We start from the raw sequence: 18,960 nt of genomic DNA, 5'->3' as shown, positions 1-18,960 counted from the left end.
CCATGTGTGAAATACAGATGGTGAATTAAAAAGAACTACTGATGCCAGCTTGAGCTCCTGTCATCCATTGCCACCCTAAGAGAAGCCACCAGAACCACATAGGTCACATTGGTGCCGTGACTCGCCCTGAACTACATCGGACCGGGCTAGTGACTTCTGATCTTCACGTCGCTGGAGCTCCACTGTTCCATCTGGGTTTTCAACAGTAGTCTAAGTACCACATCTGAATGTGTTTATAAATCCTTGTGAAAGGATATTTCTTTTGACTGCTTTTGGACTTTTGTCAAAATGAGTTTCAGTAATTTTGGACAATCAAACATGACTCCACTCTGTAGGGGCAGAGGTAGAGGGTTCTTTACCACCCCTGTTCCATTTTCAATGGGTGACGAAGTATTGAGTGGGGCACTACTTGATGTAAATACTGTAAATAACTCGGTTGTGACTGCGGAAGCTGTTACACCCAGCAGTCAGACTTGTCCTAATATTCAACCTCGTCAGTGTTCTAGCACATCTATCCCAGATTCTCATGTTGATAATACTGGGCTAGCTGATCAGATGAGCACTATTGTCCAACAAATAGGGCAACAGCTGGCTGATAGTGTTATGGAACACCTGAACTCGAGCACCCCAAGTGGAACTTCGATAAAAAAGTCTCAAAATGAGAGTCCTCAAGTTCCATGCAGCTTGTTAGATTTTTCTCAGGTCCAGCTCGTCTCCAGAAGCCAGGTGAGAGAACCACCTATTTTTAAAGGGGAAAGTTCTGATACAGTTACAGTTGATGAGTGGGAGGACTCAATGAAAAGTTACATCAAAAAGAGTGGTGTACAGCAAGAACATCAAGCTGAGGAGATCCTGATCCATCTTAGAGGCAGAGCAAGGGATGTTGTGAGGTGTGGAATACGCAACTGTGGGATTGATGTTGAGCGCAATCCACAGGCCATTTATTCACTTCTGCGCAAACATTTTGGGTCTGATCAGTGCTCACCCGTACCATTTGCTGATTTTTACTCCACCCGGCCAAAAGAGAACGAGGATCCATTCGAATATTGGCTAAGATTGAATGGAGCAGCTGATGTTGCTGTTAGCCGTCTTCAAGAACAGGGTAAGACCTTTGACAATCCAAGTGTTGAAGTTACTCGCATGTTCATCAGGAACTGCCCATGTAAAGATTTAGCTGTTACCTTCAGATCTAAGACCATAGACAAATGGTCAGCACAAGATGTTCAGGAGGTGTTGGATGAGTATCATATGGAAAGGGGACTGCGGTCTGCTCAGAAAGAAAGCAGAATCAGTGTGAACCGAGCAGAGGTGGACTGCACAGCGCCCACATCTGTTCAGAAGCAGGAACTGCAACAACAGGTAGCCCCAGACAATTCCACCATGGACAAGCTGATTAGCATGTTGGAGAAAGTTCTACTTCAAGCCCAGTGCAACTCCCAGTCCAGCAGACGGCAACCTGTTAAAAACCGTTTGCCGAATATTAAAGGACTGAACGACATACCATGTTCTGTGTGTAATGATAGTTCTCACACTGCACGAACACACTGCCGGCAGAATAATCTGTGCTTCTTCTGTCATCTTCCTGGCCATTCGAGCCGAAGCTGCCATCAGAGAGAGCAGCTGCCCTCCCAAAACCAGCAGGAAAACTGAACGATCTGCGTGGAGGGGAGGACAGCGCAGATCGTCTTAGTGACACTCCCACATCGGATTCTTCTGATGATGACTGTGAGACACTGTACATTAATTACAGCAGCAAAATTCCACCACAAAAGACATTGATAGTGCAAGCCCCTCAGAGACTTTCAAAGACTGACAGCTTGTTTTACACAGTTGTGACTGTTGGAGGAAGGTATTTTCTCAAAGCTTTGGTTGATAGTGGATCAATGGCATGCACCATAAGTGAGGAGGCTGAAGCAAAACTTTCAAGTTGTCTCACAGACCTGGATAAGAAACCAGCTGCTGATTTTGTCATTGTTGGATGTGGAGGTCATGTCGTCACACCTTCTGCATTGTATGAACTTACTCTAACAGTGTTTGACTTTAATGTCATAATCCCTGTTTTAGTAGTTCCAGGCCAATCAGATGAAATGATATTGGGCAGTAATGCTATCAGATGGCTGATTTCGCAAATGAAAACCTCTTTGGATGAGACAACAAATTGCTCCTCTCAGAGAGGCAATCACAAAGACAATTTGCCCTGTTTAATGTCTCTGCTGTCAGGCTCGATATCCTGTGACCCAGGCATGAAACCCATCAAAGTGGGCACAGCCAAACTCAAAAGGTCTGTTACCCTCCAGCCCCTCACTGAACATTTAGTTTGGGCCAAACTGCCTACATCTGATGTTTCTTTAGTTGGATGTTCAGTCCTCATTGAACCAACTCAGTCCAAGTGCAGACCCAGACAAATTCTAGTGGGGAGAGTTGTTTGGTTGTTAAGCCTAATGGAGATCTCCGCATCTGCAATGATTTCAGATGGCTGAATGCGCGAACCGTTAAATATGCGCATCCATTGCCTCATCAAACAGATGCCCTTGCTGCACTTGGTGGGAATGTATTCTTTTCCACCATGGACCTGACTTCAGGGTTCTATAATGTGAGGCTACACGAGGATGACAAAAGGTTTACTGCCTTTTCTTCTCCATTTGGCCTGCATGAGTACAATAGGATGCCTCAAGGCTTGACCAATAGCCCTGCAACTTTCATGCGGATGATGATGTCTATTTTTGGGGACCAAAATTTCACTAGTTTGCTATGTTATTTGGATGACCTGATGGTCTTTGCCCCATCAGAACAGGTTGCGCTTGATCGGCTCCAGATGGTTTTCTCTCGTCTGGCTGCAAATAACTTGAAACTGTCTCCAAAAAAACTCACTTCCTTCGTAGGTCAGTGAAATTTTTGGGTCATGTCATAAGTGAGGACGGTGTAAGCACTGATCCTAGTAAAGTTCAGGCTATCAGTGAGGTACAGGAAACTGATCTCATGGAGCCTGATGGTGAGACACCATGTGCCAGAAAAATTAGATCATTTCTTGGGATGGTTCTTTATTATCATCACTTTATTGGGAAGTGCTCTGTCAAAGCCAAACCGCTCTTTAGCCTTGTAGCTGAGCCTGGTGCGACAAACAAAAAAGGTTGAGGCAACAAACCCAAATTCAAAAAGGGTCAGGTTAAACTGTCCCCATCTGACTGGACTGACGAGTGCAAGGAAGCATTTAAAACTTTGAAAAATTATTTGATAAGTAGTGTTACCTTGGCTCATCCGGATTTTAATGCTCCATTCATCCTTGCGGTTGATGCCTCTTTTGATGGCATTGGAGCTGTTTTGTCACAGCTTCCTCCTGATGGAAGTGTGGCTAGACCAGTGGATTTTGCCAGTAGGACTCTCTCACGCTCGCAGCTAAACTATCCAGCACATCGCTTGGAATTTATTGCTCTTAAATGGGCAATATGCGACAAGTTTAGCCACTGGCTAAAAGGGCGTAATTTCACAGTCTGGACGGACAACAACCCGTTAACATACATACTAACCAAGCCAAGGTTAGATGCATGTGAACAACGATGGGTTTCCACGCTCACTGCCTATAGTTTTGATCTGAACTATGTTCCTGGCAGCAGAAATGTTGTCGCTGATGCCTTGAGTAGAGAACCTTTTGTTCAGTCGTGCATGAGCCATCGCATTGTAACTGAACCCTATGCCGCACTACTTAATCAGGTGAATGGTATGTTGGACAGAACGGTCCAAGATGCATTTCATTGTACGAACAACTGTCAGCTGGTTGTTGAGTGCACAGATGACAATGCTGAGGTGTCCTCACCGACTCCCCAGACTTTAACATCACAAGATGTGTCAGCTGTTTTTGAGGCACATGAGTCTGGAGGTTTCAGTCAGATGAGAGCCACTGATCCAGGTGTCTTGCAACTCAGTGACATTGATCAATCTGCCTTGATGCCAAAGAGTGAACTTGCTAATTTGCAAGGTCAGGATGGTGTGTTGGGCAGATTTTTCTATTATATGCAACGTCACAGGAGACCCACCAGACGTGAACGTGCAAGTGAGTCACCTGGTGTTTTAAATCTGCTGAGACATTGGCCTAAGCTTGTCATTAAAGATGGCCTGTTATACAGAGTTAAGAAGGACAAAAAAATGAACATGACAACTCAACAGTTTATTGTCCCTGACACTTTAAAAGCCAAAGTCCTCCAAGGGGTGCATGATTCAGCTGGTCATCAGGGCCAAGCCCGCACACTCTCTCTCGCCAGACAGAGATTTTTTTGGATTGGGATGGAACGTGACATCATTAACCATGTGAAGTGCTGTTTTCGATGTGTAGTTGGTAAAACTCCAGAACCTAATGACAGAGCTCCCCTTGAAAGTATTCACACCTCTGAGCCAATGGAACTGGTCTGTATTGACTTTTGGACGGCTGAACTCTCAGATAAACGCTCGGTGGATGTCTTAGTTGTAACAGACCACTTTTCCAAGATGGCACATGCGTTTCAATGCAAAAATCAGTCAGCCAAACAAGTCGCTCGTCGTCTGTGGGATGACTTCTTTTGCATATATGGCTTTCCTAAACGCATTCATTCAGACCAAGGAGCTCATTTTGAAAGTCTTCTCATCAAAGAACTGCTGGACATGGCTGGCATACAAAAGTCTCACACCACACCGTACCACCCGATGGGGAATGGCATTGTTGAACATTACAATAGAACCTTAGGTAACATGATCAGAGCACTCCCTCCCCAGTCTAAGGCTAGATGGCCTCAGATGCTCAGAATGCTAATGTTCTGCTACAATCGCACTGAGCATGAAACAACTGGATTTGCTCCGTTTTTCCTTATGTTCGGCAGGGTCCCGCGCCTGCCCATTGACGTGGTTTTCCAGCATGCTCTGTCAAATGGCCCAGTTGTAGACCATCATGAGTTTGTCTCTCGCCTCAAACATGACCTCTCTGTGGCTGCCCGCATTGCTCAACAAAACAGTTCATCGGGACAAGCCCAACAAGCGATGTACTACAACCGCAAAGCTAAAGGTTCTCCTCTCGTTGTGGGTGACAGAGTTTTGGTTGCTAATCGTGGTGAGCGAGGGAAGAGGAAAATTGCAGACAAATGGGAATCAACAGTATATGAAGTGGTGTCTGTGAAGCCTGATATAAATGTGTGTTGCATCAGATATCCTGTCACATCAAAGACAAAGGTTCTTCACAGAAGTCAACTTTCTCACTGCTGCTGCCATTCCTGATGATGCAGACCATTCCCCTTGCCCTTCCACAGCAGGAAGTGACCCCGTTGTGCGTGATGAAGTACAGGACAATGAAACTAAGACTGTGGACTGGCTTTTGCAGATGGAGGACAATAGTTGTATGGATGAAGTTGTAAATCAACCTGACTGTGCTTCTGACATTCCAGTGCGAGGTTCTTCAGTGGACATTGTGTTTCCTGCCTCAAGTGTTGAGACCAATGATTTACCTGAACCTGATCTCCCTGAATCTGTTGCACTGTCAAACCCTCCTGAAACGGGTTCCAACCATACAACTCCAGCTGTCCAATCTGACCTCATTCAGCATGATCTTCCAGTTGAACATAGTTCTGACATGAAACTGGACTTGCCTGTAACTGATGTTATTTGCACTCAGCCATCTAGGCTATGCACTAGATCGGGTAGGCCTGTTAAGCCTCCAGCCAGACTTATATGTGAAATGAATGAACAGGTTGTGGATGATTCAATGTCGACTGTGCACTCTCTCTTTTCCTTTGTGAAGACCATGTTTGCAGGGTAGATTTGTATTGTTTCAAAGTTTATTTCTGGGTTGTTTTTTTTTTTTTTTGCTCAGTGACTGCTTTGTAGAGCAATGGTTGTTTATCAAAAGGTGTAAATGGCATCTTTTGGGTCTGTGTTGGTAGGAGTATTGGCCACACTTTTGCTAACATTATTCCTTAGGGGAAGTTTTGAACTGATGTGACTACTATGTGCTCTTTATTTTTATTTTTTTTATTGCACTTTTGTGTTAGTGCTGTGTGTATTTGATACAACCCGATTTTAGCAGAATTTACGGGGGGTGTATGTAACATAGTTAATATGGTTCAGGTTAAATCCTGCTAAAATGCACCATCTGCTGGTTTAATGGAGTATAACATTCACCCTAGAAAGAGCAGGGTATTATGGGTAATCCTCAGAGCCATAAGGATCACTGTTGAGGTAACGTGTCTCTGCAATGTTATAAAGAAATATTATATATAAAATATGTTTATGGTTTTCGTTTTTGCATATTATTGAAATATGTTTTATGTAGGTCACACTGTTTTGCTATTATATTGTTTTTGTTGCGTTTTAGAAATGTTTAGCTCGTGAGAAAGTGTGGTGGGGATTTCCCACGTTAACATTGTGATTCCTCCTTGCAGGAGCATGTTTATGCTAGAGACTGACTTTACCTCGATGCCCATGTGTGAAATACAGGTATGTTTTACTAAATCTTGTAGCAGATGGTTAATATAAGGCCGAGTTTTATTTGAACAGTTTTATATGAAGATATGGTTCATTTATGTTTTTGGATTATTTCAAGATACAAGTTTATATAAACTAAAATATAAAAATGGCATGCAGTAAATAAAATGTCAGCATTTTATTTTATTTTTCAGAGCATTTTAGTTAATTGCTTTACTTTCTTTAAAAAATGATACTCGCTGGTTGTTCCTTTAGTGTAAACTAAATCCACTATGCGATCACTGTAATTTTCAATGATTTTATTTTGATTACTGTATTATGGGTGATCCTCAGAGCCATAAGGATCACTGTTGAGGAGCATGTTTATGCTAGAGACTGACTTTACCTCGATGCCCATGCGTGAAATACAGATGGTGAATTAAAGAGAACTACTGATGCCAGCTTGAGCTCCTGTCATCCATTGCCACCCTAAGAGAAGCCACCAGAACCACATAGGTCACACTGGCGCGGCAGCCGCATCGCTCCCATTGCCACCCCCAAGTGGTACAGCCAGGTGAACAATCCCCCCCTTTAACGACCGACCTTCAGAATCATAGACAGGTTTCAGATATTAAAGGCTAACAATGGGACCAAACGACCCGCTTGTCAGTTTCAGTTTGCATGTTTAAGCCTCAACCTCACTGCGAATCCAGACATTTTGAATTGAGAAAGCTTCCTGGAGGGAAAGCAAAACATCTTCAAACCTTGGAAACCAAGTCTAGTGGATTGTTTTTTAAACTTTTATGAAATGACTATGACCTGGATGACTGAGAATCTTCACCAGCATATTAAATATGGAACTTAATTGTGACTCGAATCCCGTCCCTAACTCCCCATCTCTGATACAGAAACTGAAAATAAGACTCCCACAGGCCTCATAACGTTCACAGATGAGTGAGACACAGCTAATGCTCACAACGCCGGGAACAGATTTGGACTCGGAAGGAGTCCACTGACAGGAGCTGTTGTTCCTTCTTTGAGGTCAGAGATGTCCTGCCTGATATCAACAGGCTGAACACAAGAATGATATATAGAAATCCTGTTTACTTTATTACTAGATACAGAAGAATACATTTGTTTATTGATCATTTGTTTAGTTATTTGCTTAGTTTTTGTTTAGACACAATCTTGGCAACAAACTTCTTAAGTATGTTAAAACCATGACATTTATGACAAGTAAACGTTATGAAGAATTACAAGATTTTTTAAATATGTGTATCTAAAGCTTTAAAAAAAGAACAAAACATTGAAATTGGCTGCATGATCTGCATGATGCCAGTTCACCACTAGAGGTCAGCACACTCAAGTTTAAAACCTTTAATATTTTAAAGCTCTGCTCAGATCCTAAATTTTTGTCCTTTATTATAATTAGATTATTGTGCACTATTTTGCTTGTATCTTTATTTTTCTTTTTAATCAAAAGACTGACAATGTTTATTTAGAGGATTTTCTAATAAAGCTTTGACCAAATGTTGTGACTGGGTGGATGTGCTTGTCGTCTATAATTCTCTTCTTGACGACTTAAAATTGAAGCTATGTTTTATAAAAATTCAAAGTTCTTAAAAAGCAGAAAAAGTCTCAAACAAAGATCAAAAAATTTAGGCAGAGGCAGCTGAGTCCAGGTCCAGTGTGTTTATTGCTAAACACAACACATTCACACTGAGCTGGTCACCGGTGAGCCGAAGCTGAACAAATGGTGAAGACAGCTCCCTTTTATACATTTCTTATCGGTGGAAAACCCCCTTCAGAACATATTTCAGTCTTTGGTAAAAGTCACATTGATATTTATCTGCAAATCACGGTGACATTCATAGACACATCTCATTCTTGTGAGAGCAATCTCTCAGGCCATGAAAACATCTGGTGCATTCAAATCAGAAACTTATGACAGTTTAATCACAAACATGTTAGAACACATCCTTTCCTTGCTTCAAGCCATGTCAGTCTGGCCTACTGCTCCCCCCTCGTATCTTAGTCAAAGCATCACCCTTTCTGGGACCATTACCGCTCCGTGTGCCTTGAAAATAACAACTCTATTTATCACAAGTTGTATGGCCAAATTTTGCTGAGCTGGGCAACCTTGAGATGTCAAATATTTCATTTTTAATGAGTGGGCTTTCTTATCACTATGGGGCCTCAACCCTGCGTTTTCCTGCAGATTACACTCCTCTTGGGGCCAGGTGCAACAGTTACACATACTCACTGCTCTGTATTTCTCCTTTTTGGCCTTGAATGGCTCCATTCATTGCTCTGTTTTTCTCCTTTTTGGCCTTGAATGGCTCTTATAACAGTATTTGTGAAAACAACTTTAAACTTATAAAACATTAACTTTATTTTATTTTATGATTAGTGCAGATTAATACACAACATGCTCTCTTCGTCCTCTGGCATGGAAGCTGGCTCGGAGCTCGTCTGCCTGGCTGTGTGTTTCCTGGACGGGGCCGCCTTTTACAGCTGCTTTTTATGTCTCTGCTTCCGTCTCCTTGAACCCCAGTCGGCCTCGGCAGATGGCCGCTCACACTGAGCCTGGTTCTGCTGGAGGTTTCTTCCTGTTAAAAGGGAGTTTTTCCTCTCCACTGTCGCTACAAGCATGCTTAGTGTGAGGGATTGTATTTGAGTCAATGAATCGATACAATCAACTGGTTTTCCTTAGAGAACTTTGTATCAATTTGACTGTATGATCTGGTGAACTAGAAAGAGCCTTGAGATGACATGTGTTGTGAATTTGGCGCTATATAAATAAACTGAATTGAATTTGTTCAAACGTTCGATTTTATGGATCTATTGAAAAGTTTCCAAATCTAAGAATGGATTCTTGAATTCTTCCTCTTCTTTGAACTTCACAGATAAACTTTCTTTCTTTAACATTAATACCGTATTTTCACGACTATAAGGCGCACTTAAACATCTTTTTTTCCCCTAAAAATGTGCGGTGCGCCCTTTGGTGCGGTGCGCCCTATGTGTGTTGTAACTGCGACTTTTGAGACCACCTCATTGAGGAGATGATGAAAGAGTGGCTGAATGTAAGGAGACCAGGTGTTTTTTTCCCACTCATCACCATCGCTGTTAATATGTGACTCCATGCGTGCCCATCTCACAGCTGATGTGAAAAACATGGGGAAACAAATTAACGCTGTGCTCGCTGTTCAACCGCTCAACATCGGTGTGAACCGGACCCAGCAGGTGCAGCAGAAGCAGCGAGTTTACATGCAAAGTCAATGGTTGACGCGCGTATAGGTGCAGCAAAAGGTCCCGCAGCGCGTTTTGAGCAGCAGGCGCTGCGTCGGGAGCGTTTAAGCATCTGAAGCACCGCCAATGCGCTGCTGCTGCTCCAGATGGAAAAATTGAAGTTTTGCTGCTGGAAGCGCCGCATCAACCAATCAGAGAAGCTGATCTGGGAGCTGACAGCGAGACAGACAGCGCTCTGATGACACATGATATTAGCGCAAATGAAAAAGGCTGGATGGATGAGGAGATGATGAAAGCGTGGCTGAGGCAGGTGTATGTGAGGAGAACAGGTGTTTTTTTTCCACGCATCACCATCACAGTTAATCTGTGACTCCATGCGTGCCCATCTCACAGCTGATGAGAAAAACATGGTGAATCAAATGGATGCTGTGCTCGACGTTATCCCGGGAGGTCTGACAAAGGAACTTCAACCGCTCGACATCGGTGTGAAGCGGCCGTTCAAAGTAAGGCTGCGAGCGGCATGGGAGCGATGGATGACCGACAGAGACCACAGTTTCAGTATAAGTGGAAGGCAGCGCCGGGCAAGTTATGCCACAGTTTGCGGATGGATTGCAGATGCTTGGACTAACGTGTCTGCTGGCTCTGTTGTTCAAGCTTTCGCAAAAGCAGGCATTATTTCTGAGGAGCCGCCCGGCACGGAAAGTGACTCTGACAGCAAAGAAGGGGAAATTGGGCTGTCTGATTTAGTGCAGCTGTTTTATTCAGAAACAGAGGATGATGACTTTGATGGGTTTGATTAATACTTTGTAATAAATACATTAATAAAGCACAATCATACTCAGTTTTGCTCCCGCTCTATTTTTCTACCTGAAAACTTAATTCAACAGCAGCCTCTGGGCGGGTCTCCTCCTCTTCACCGCGGCTGGCAGGTGTTTTTCATCTAAATAATCTAAATCTTGCAGCTATATTTGCTGTGATCAGTGGGAATAAAGTAGTTTTAATATGTTTTTAAGTGAGAAAGTCCACCTGACAAATTCATAATTGCAGTCAGTTCATCCAGATTATCTATTTCTGTCGGAGGTGCTCAGACCCCCACATACCAGCGGTACACCGACAGCAGAAATCCCTTCATCAGCAGCCTCTAGGCTGGGCAGCCTCCAGGTTCACCGCGGCTGCTGGCAGGTGTTTTTCATCTAAATAATTTTAGCTGCAGGCACCAGGATACCGGTAATAAAAGCGAACAAATTCCATCGGTAGGTTTCAGGATTTTAAGTTAATTTAGGAGTGATCACAGCGCACTGTCATCTGCGATGTGTCTGTCTCACGGTCAGCTCCCAGGTTTGATTAATAGTTTGTAATAAATACATGAATAAAGCACAGTCATACTCAGTTTTGCCCCCGCTGTATTTTTAAATACGCAGTAGAGGTATTTAAAGTTAGTAGAGGACATGTACCTGTATATAAAAAACGCGCCCTATAGTCTGGTGCGCCTTATGTGTGTGTTAAATACAGAAATGGGACACATAACTGAGAGTGCGCCTTTTAGTACGGTGCGCCTTATGGTCGTGAAAATACGGTACTTAATAACATTAATAATTGACGTCTAACTTTAGTCCAACTGTTTCTGTTCCTACAGGAAAGCCAGGAACCCTGTCCACCAGTCCTCTCACCTTACTGGTGCTTCTGGATGCAGACAGATTTCCAGTTAAAGTGAATAAAGCTGCTGGATTTCCTCTCAATCAGTGGAAATATTCATTCTCAGTTTCTGTGTTTGGCTGAAGGTTCATGTCTGGAACAGCCTGGAAACATCCTGGTTCTGACCCAGAAAATGAAAACTGGGCGTCTCTGGACAGGTTAGCAGAAAACTGTTGGACCCACAGAGAAACCAGCTTCTGGATCAAACCATCTTCAAACCGGGTCGGTTATCAGAATCAGTGTTCTGTTCTTCAGTGGATCTTTCCAAATGGTCCAAAGGTAAATGTCCTGTACTGGAACAGTATTTTCTGAAGTCAGGAGACTCTACAGCTTTACTCTACCTTCACTCCTTCACCTAATGATGCAGGGGAGCTACATGGTAGCCATAGCTGCCCTGGGGTCCGCTGACAGCAGCCATACAGTCGGGGCCAGCGGGCCCTCAGACCATCAGATGACAGAAGGAAGAAGATTCAGTTTATGAGTAAAGATCCAACATGATGGGTCTGTCTGTGGAAACTCCACCCACACGGAGAACAGGGCATCTCCACACAGAAGACACTCGTGGGATTTGAACCTAGGACCTTTTTCTGGTCAGGATCAAAGCTAACATCTGAGACTTCCTCATCCCTCCTCTTCATCACAGAGGGAGAACCTCGTCTGATGAAGGTTGTTTCAGGGTTCATCAGAACCAACGAGGCTCAGAGTGTTCTCCAGCAGTCTGAAGGATCAACACCACAGAGAGGAGGAGGAGTTCTACCAGACCGGTTCTGGTCCCACCCAGAGCCCATGCGCGCTCACGATTCTACGGAAGCCGGCAGACCAAACCAGCGCATTCAGCTCGGCAAAGAACTCATGCTCTTCCTCAACACTGAAGTCCTCATACATTTTTCTTTCGTTGTTTCTTTCTTTGCACAGGTAAACAGCACATTTCTTCTTCTACGCTTGCATTATCGGCAGAGCAGACGCTGAATGCGCACTTTCTTCCGGTTTGGTCTGCCGGCTTCCGTAGAATCGTGAGCGCGCATGGGGGCGCTAATAGGAAATCCTATACACTACTGTTTAGGCTCTAAAACGTTCTAAATGACTTCGTTTCGAGTAAATTCTGGATGTTACCCACTCAGGACACTTGGATTACATTGGACGAGCAGTATGGAGGAATATTGACACGTTTTTGTGGACTTTTATGGACCTTTCTGTCTCGGTCACCATAGACCTCCATTATTTGAATGTCAGCAGACAGCAAGAAGCCTCCCAGATCTCCAGATGCATTTGAGATATCAAAAAAGTACTCCAGAGTTTTGTTCAGCATGGGGGTGAGTAGAAAATGAAGGCTAATCATGTTTTGGGTGTACTATTCCTTTAAACATGCTTGCCAGGAGCCAGTCTCTTCCTTTGTCTGTCAAAACTGCCACACATGGGTGTGCAGGTGTTTTAATCATAGGAAGGCCCAACCCCCAACACAAGTTCACTCCTCTTTTCTCCTGTGCTTCTTTTTTGACATGACAAGCGTTAAATATGCTAATGCTGTTGCCGCCGATAGTAGGGCCACCTGCAGTAGGTTAACGAAGTGTCCAATGTTTTCCTGGTATCAATGGGCCCAGAAGAGCCGCTTTAAGGTCCAGTTTAGTTTAACTCATTCAGCACAGGATCAGAAAACCAGATGTTTTCATTCTGCAGGTCAGACCCTTTTGCAGTGCTTCTTGTGGCACAGCAAGTGGCTGGATTGTCTGAAGGTTTTCCCACACAGTTTGCAGGAATACGGCTTCTCCCCCGTGTGCGTCCTCATGTGGTAGCTCAGCCCATCCCCTCGACTGAAGGTTTTGTGACACACTTTGCAGGTAAACGGCTTCTCTCCTGTGTGAACCCTCATGTGGATGTTCATAGCGCCCCTCCTGCTGAAGCCCTTCCCACACACGCTGCAGGGGTAGGGCTTTTCCCCGGTGTGAGTTCTGACGTGACAGGTCAGGGAGTTGCTCTGGCTGAAGGTCTTGTTGCAGATGTGGCAGGAGAAAGGCTTCTCCCCCGTGTGCCGCCTCAGGTGGCGCACCAGGTGACTGTTCAACCTGAACTTTTCCCCGCAGATCTTACAGGTAAACGGCTTCTCTCCTGTGTGAACCCTCATGTGGATGTTCATAGTGGCCCTCCTGACAAAGCCCTTCCCACACACGCTGCAGGGGTAGGGCTTTTCCCCTGTGTGAGTTCTGATGTGATAGGTCAGGGTGTTGCTCTGTCTGAAGGTCTTGTTGCAGAAGTGGCAGGAGAAGGGCTTCTCACCGGTGTGCCGCCTCAGGTGGCGCACCAGCTGACTGTTCAAGCCGAACTTTCCCCCGCAGATCTTACAGGAGAAGGGCTTCTCACCGGTGTGCGTAATCATATGGCGGAAGGCATTGTACTGAGAAGTGAAACGCCGCGTACACAGCTCACAGGAGTAAGGCTTCTCGTTCTGGTGCATGTCTCGGTGGTCTTGCAGCAGCAACAGGTTGGAGAACTTTTTGCCACAGGTCTTACAAACAAAGGGTTTGGGTTCATTTGAGTCTTCGGACTGCTTGGAGCTCACTTCTTCCTGCTCCTCTTTAATCTGCAGAAACCCTGGTTTCTTTGAATCCACACTGAGGAACCTTTCGGGCTCAGTTGGAACATCTTCCTGATAAACACGGTTCTGTTCTGTTAAGAAAAAAAACAATCAGAAAAATGTAAGTTAGTCCACGGAGCTAAACCATTAAAAAATTGACAGTGCAGAACCAACTGAGACTCCACTAACGGGTCGACTAGGAGGAGCTCCGGTCTGGTCACTCTCAATATTTCTGCATCCGTTTTTGTGCAGTGGCTAATAATTTATATGAACAGAACTGTTAGAAATATTTTATTTATACTCGGTTTGTGTTTCATGGGTTGTGTATTAATGAACTATTATGATGTATAATGTGTGATTCATCGTTTATTAACTCTTGCTAAAGATCGTTCCAGATACAGGTCATGCAACGGACGGGTTGTGAAGGAGGCCTGAACATCCTCTATCACATGTTTCTTCTAAACATGTGTTCTTGGAACAATTCAATTGTAAAACAACCACATGCTTTGTTTTAACATATGTGCTGAGGTTTAAAGTAAGATCATTTTGTTTCCCTTTCCCTTAGTTAAACCTCAGCCCCTGACTTAGACCTGCCAAGAACCATTGTAAAATATCTATTTATTATCACTATTATTATAAAATATAGTTTGTAATTATGGCTATAGCAAACAATGATTTTAGTGATCAGTGATTTTATCTTTAATTTTTATGATTTATTGAGAAACTGCTTAAAAACAGTAATACTCTAAAGAATATTCACCTATTTACCTAAACTTATTCTATGATTAATTGGAATACATAGAAAAAAAATGCAAAAACTTCAGATTATCCTTTTGTTGTCCTTTCCTTCTCAGTATATTGATGTATGCTATGTACTCTCTAAAAATGTTTTTTTCGTAGCTAGTTTGTCTCACTTGCAAGGCCACAAAATGTCTGAGTGGATTATAGACAAGACATACCTTTTTTCCATAACAAAACCACATACTTTTTTAGGTAACCGTTTAACCAAAGTGTCTGTTATTGTTTTGACTCTGCCTTAAAAGTAAGGGAACAACTTTGTCTAAAGTTAGAACTTGGCAGACCATCATGCTGTGAATGTGAATGTATTGTTCTCCTTTACTTTGCAAAGTAAATAAAGTGCCGACTGAGTAAATCGATCGATCTCCTTTATTTAACTGGACTAAACAGTTGAAAACTTTCAATACAAAACCAAAAAGAAGGATGCTGGAAAGCATGGAGCATGTCTGGTGTAGTGTATCGTGTTTGGCACTGACGATAGGCCCCGCCCTTCCACTACACCCACTTCTGCTCTCATCAACAGTTTGTTTAAATGTTTGTTATTCAGTGGGAATAAAATAGTGTTGAAAAACTAGCAATTAAATTCATTAAATTTCCTATTAAACAATCATAATAATTATGGATGAATAGGAATTAAAGTGAGAATAACAAACTAAAAAGTTGATGGTTTGACCAACAAGTTAAAGCCCGGCTCACATCGATTGTGACGACTTTTTAATCTCCAATCCCATTTATTCACACTGAAAGTATATAGAGAGGCTTCGACCAGGCAGGCTGAGCAGATCTAGATATGTGGAGTTTTTTGTTTACTTCGGTCTCTGTGCCCAAAGAACTGAAAAACTGTCCCACATTTGACTGGGAAGGATTATAAAAAACAAAACGGCGCTTCCCCTACTTCATGACTCTGTGTCTATATTAAATACACCACAGGAACTACATAAAAAGAAAAGGAAAACGCAGCAATAAAGGCTGTGGGGCGGTTTGTATGCTGGATAAGGCAGAGAGGCGATTCTCAGAGAGAGATCTGTGAAGTTTGTTCAAGTTTTTTTTCTTTTTTCATAAAGAGGATAGAGTGATGAGCTGCACTTACTTCCCGTTGTTTCTCTCAGATAGTGATAAACTGCTCTTTCTTACCCTCGATGTTTTGTTTTTGAGAGGTTCAAACTGGATCACTACTTTTTCTGTTTTCTGTCCCCCTGAACTCCTACCACCGTATTCTTTTTTAAAATGTTTCTTTGATTTTTGTGCCAGTCTGCCCCATCTGCTTTATATTCGCTATACGACTCCAATCCGGACAGTTTTCCCTGAGATTGACACATTTTAGCCCCATTTACTCTACCCTTTTGAAACCGTGCTGAAATTGGTCCGAGCACGGTAACCAAGATAACTGTTGAGTGTAAATGGTACGCAGAACTGAACCGGACCGTGGCAGACACAACCGAACCGTACTAACATGGTACTACTTCATCAGTAGGGCTCGGCTCGGTTCAGTTCTGGCTCGGTTCACAGATAAAGAGCGCATGAGGAGATCGCGTCATCTCCTTACAGTCAGCCTTCTTAATCAGGAAACTTCAGACATTCTTAAAAATCCTAGCTTCCCTACTGTGCCACACAATTTCCAGTGATGATTCTGGTTCGCAGTGTGATGAACCTTGACCGTCTGTTGTTGTTTCTTGCGTCTGTAAGCCCTGAGTAGACTATCGTTTGTCGTATCCACTTCCTAGAAGACGACTGTCAAGTAATTCACCAAAGGCTGCCTTCTTCGCCTGACTCTCCGCAATCTTCCTAAATGCTGCAGGCGCCACCATGTTGGTTTGCTTTTATTACCTCTAGAGAGAAGTAGTACCATAGATTGCCACTAGGAGGCGAGGAATCATGCTAGTGTGGTGTGTAAATGGTCAAAGGTAACTTTTAAATGGGGCTTTTATTTTGTCTCTCGTCTTGTCAGACCCATGAAATTGCTGGTGAATTGCTGCATAGTCCGACTGAAACAGACCTGGGGTCTACCTTAGTCAGAGCTACGCAGCCCTCTGCAGAGAATCGTGTCGGGTGCGATCATCTCCACTGACTCTCAATGAGAGATAAACGCCACTACTTTGTCCAATAAGATTTCCTATCAGATCGGATCATCAAGGGGGTCCAATCTGAACATGATGACTTGATATGAATGGAGTCTGATGTGCTATTGTTTGGTTGGAAAGAAAACTTGCAGCATCACGGCTCTTTCTGGAACCATTTTGACAATTGTGCTCTAGAGATTCAGAACCCAAAATAATTTTGCCGGTCGAAACTAAAAAAGAACCAACAGCTGAACCTAAATATGGACTTAACAGACCCAGTGAGGCCCTTAATAATCTGGATTAAATGGGTTCAGATTAAGGCAGAGGGCTAGTCTCTGTTCCAGACCTGTTGGGTCATTCGGACAAGTACAGTGTTTCGTACCTGGTATTTGGACATTTGCCGGGTCGTCTTCAGAACTCCCCAATGGTTCTGCGCTAGTGGACTCTCTATGATGCGGCACAAAGGTATCAAACTCCTTCCTAAGCAGTGGACTCTCATCGTCATGACGGGTCCAGAACTCCAATTTTCTGGATTTATTCTGGGGAGATTCTGGGTCTTCTGATTCCGGATCATCTTCTGATTCCAGGAGTTCTGGTTCCTCCAGGTCCTCCTTGGTATCCAGGTACTCCAACTCGCCCAAGTCGTCTATAATCTGTGGACATCCTGGTTCTGACAGGGCCTCTTCGATGTCAAAAGTTCCTAACTCGCCCAGGTCGTCTATGATCTGTGGACTGTCTGGCTCCACCAGGGTCTGGTCCATTTGCAGAGGTTCTGGTCCACATCGTTCATCTCCATTTGGAGGAGATTCTGGATCATCCAAAGCTTCTTCTCCCTGCAAAGGTTCTGGCTGCTGCTGAGCCTCTTCGGTCTGTGGAGGTTCTGGTTCTGTGAGGTTCTGTGTGAAGTCAGGGGGATACAGCTCCACTTCCTCCTCTTTGATGCGTGGAGGTTCTGGTTCTGTGAGGTTCTGTGTGAACTCAGGGGGATACAGCTCCACTTCCTCCTCTTTGATGCGTGGAGGTTCTGGTTCTGTGAGGTTCTGTGTGAAGTCAGGGGGATACAGCTCCACTTCCTCCTCTTTAATACGTGGAGGTTCTGGTTCCACCTTGTCCTGAACAAAGAGACTCCCGTAGTCGGTCAGAACCTCTTCCTTATAAACCCGTCTGGGACGAAGTCCTGAGGAGACAGAAAATATCATCATGATCATGGCGATGCAAAAGATGTTCTGAACTTCAGAACCACCAACAATGCAACACCAGGATTAGTCTGTGTTCTGATAACCGAATCTGGTTCTGACTGATGGGTTCATACAGAACAATGATGAGTTCAGTCCAAACAGACCGAGTCCAGTTCCACCAACAAAACAGTATCAGAACCTGCCATAGAGTGGCAGTAACGGGGGTTTTCTGATTGGCACCGGACCTCTAGTTTCTGCATCCCGAACCGCCTAAAGCACCAACTTTTGCTCTGTTCGAATTCCTATGACGTGTCCTCTGAAGGTCAGATTCAAAGGACGATTACGTCATAGCGCCCGGCGCGGGGGTCTGTTCGGATTCCAAGAGTCCTCGTTATGCAGCCTTAAAATGCGTCCTTCTTTTTGCCTGATTTAAAGGACGGGTCCGATGTATCCTCGCTATCCTTGGATATCCCAGGATTCATTGCGAGACCAAGCAAGCCGGCTGCTCCGTGATCAGTGGTGAATATCGGAAGTTCAGTTTAATATAATCCAGTCAGTGAATAGTTCCGTCTGAGATTAATGAAAATAGTTGTTTTAATGGTTATAGAGTCAGATATGTGGCGGTAATGTTTGATTTATCTAAAGGTTTTTATGTTACTGTGTAAATGGGTTTGGCTGGAATTTAAGGACAGATTCTAATATATCTGCAAGGTGGGGACTATAAATCTGATAGGAGTTTAATTTCTTTTATTGCCGTTTTGCACAATTTGCTTAACTAAGACATTTTTTTGTGGAATATTAGAAATTTTGCAGATATATTCTTTATACATACATTGTTTAGATTTACTTATATATTTCTACCCCTTTTAATAGAATAGAAAATCCCTTTATTGTTCCACAATGGGCAAATTTACAGCAGTAGAAAGATTATTGAAAATGGTCACACAAATGTGGACCTTAGAAAAATGTCTAAGAATAACATGGC

General features: G+C 43.5%; 1 protein-coding gene and 1 long non-coding RNA gene across 2 annotated transcripts in view; one reads left to right on the top strand and one right to left on the bottom strand.

The window, feature by feature from the left end:
- Nucleotides 1–5,541: 5,541 nt before the first annotated feature.
- LOC119779115 lies at nucleotides 5,542–7,078 on the top strand. The gene is made up of 3 exons (XR_005280183.1): nucleotides 5,542–6,198; nucleotides 6,402–6,456; nucleotides 6,855–7,078. It is a non-coding gene; the product is annotated as an uncharacterized LOC119779115 (long non-coding RNA).
- Nucleotides 7,079–12,608: 5,530 nt separating this feature from the next.
- Nucleotides 12,609–18,960, bottom strand: part of LOC119779112 (zinc finger and SCAN domain-containing protein 2-like) — a 28,514-nt gene continuing 22,162 nt past the window's right edge. The window contains exons 2-3 of the mRNA XM_038278644.1: nucleotides 17,180–17,974; nucleotides 12,609–14,031 (exon numbers count right to left, since the gene is read on the bottom strand). Of these exons, the coding sequence (XP_038134572.1) occupies nucleotides 13,046–14,031; nucleotides 17,180–17,974 (1,781 nt within the window). The 3' untranslated portion in view covers nucleotides 12,609–13,045. The remainder of the gene's footprint in view (nucleotides 14,032–17,179; nucleotides 17,975–18,960) is intronic.

This window comes from Cyprinodon tularosa, unplaced genomic scaffold (genome assembly GCF_016077235.1).
Source record: "Cyprinodon tularosa strain WSP-4 unplaced genomic scaffold, ASM1607723v1 ctg1429, whole genome shotgun sequence".
NCBI lineage: Eukaryota > Metazoa > Chordata > Actinopteri > Cyprinodontiformes > Cyprinodontidae > Cyprinodon > Cyprinodon tularosa.
This window is presented reverse-complemented; position numbering and strand designations above follow the sequence as displayed.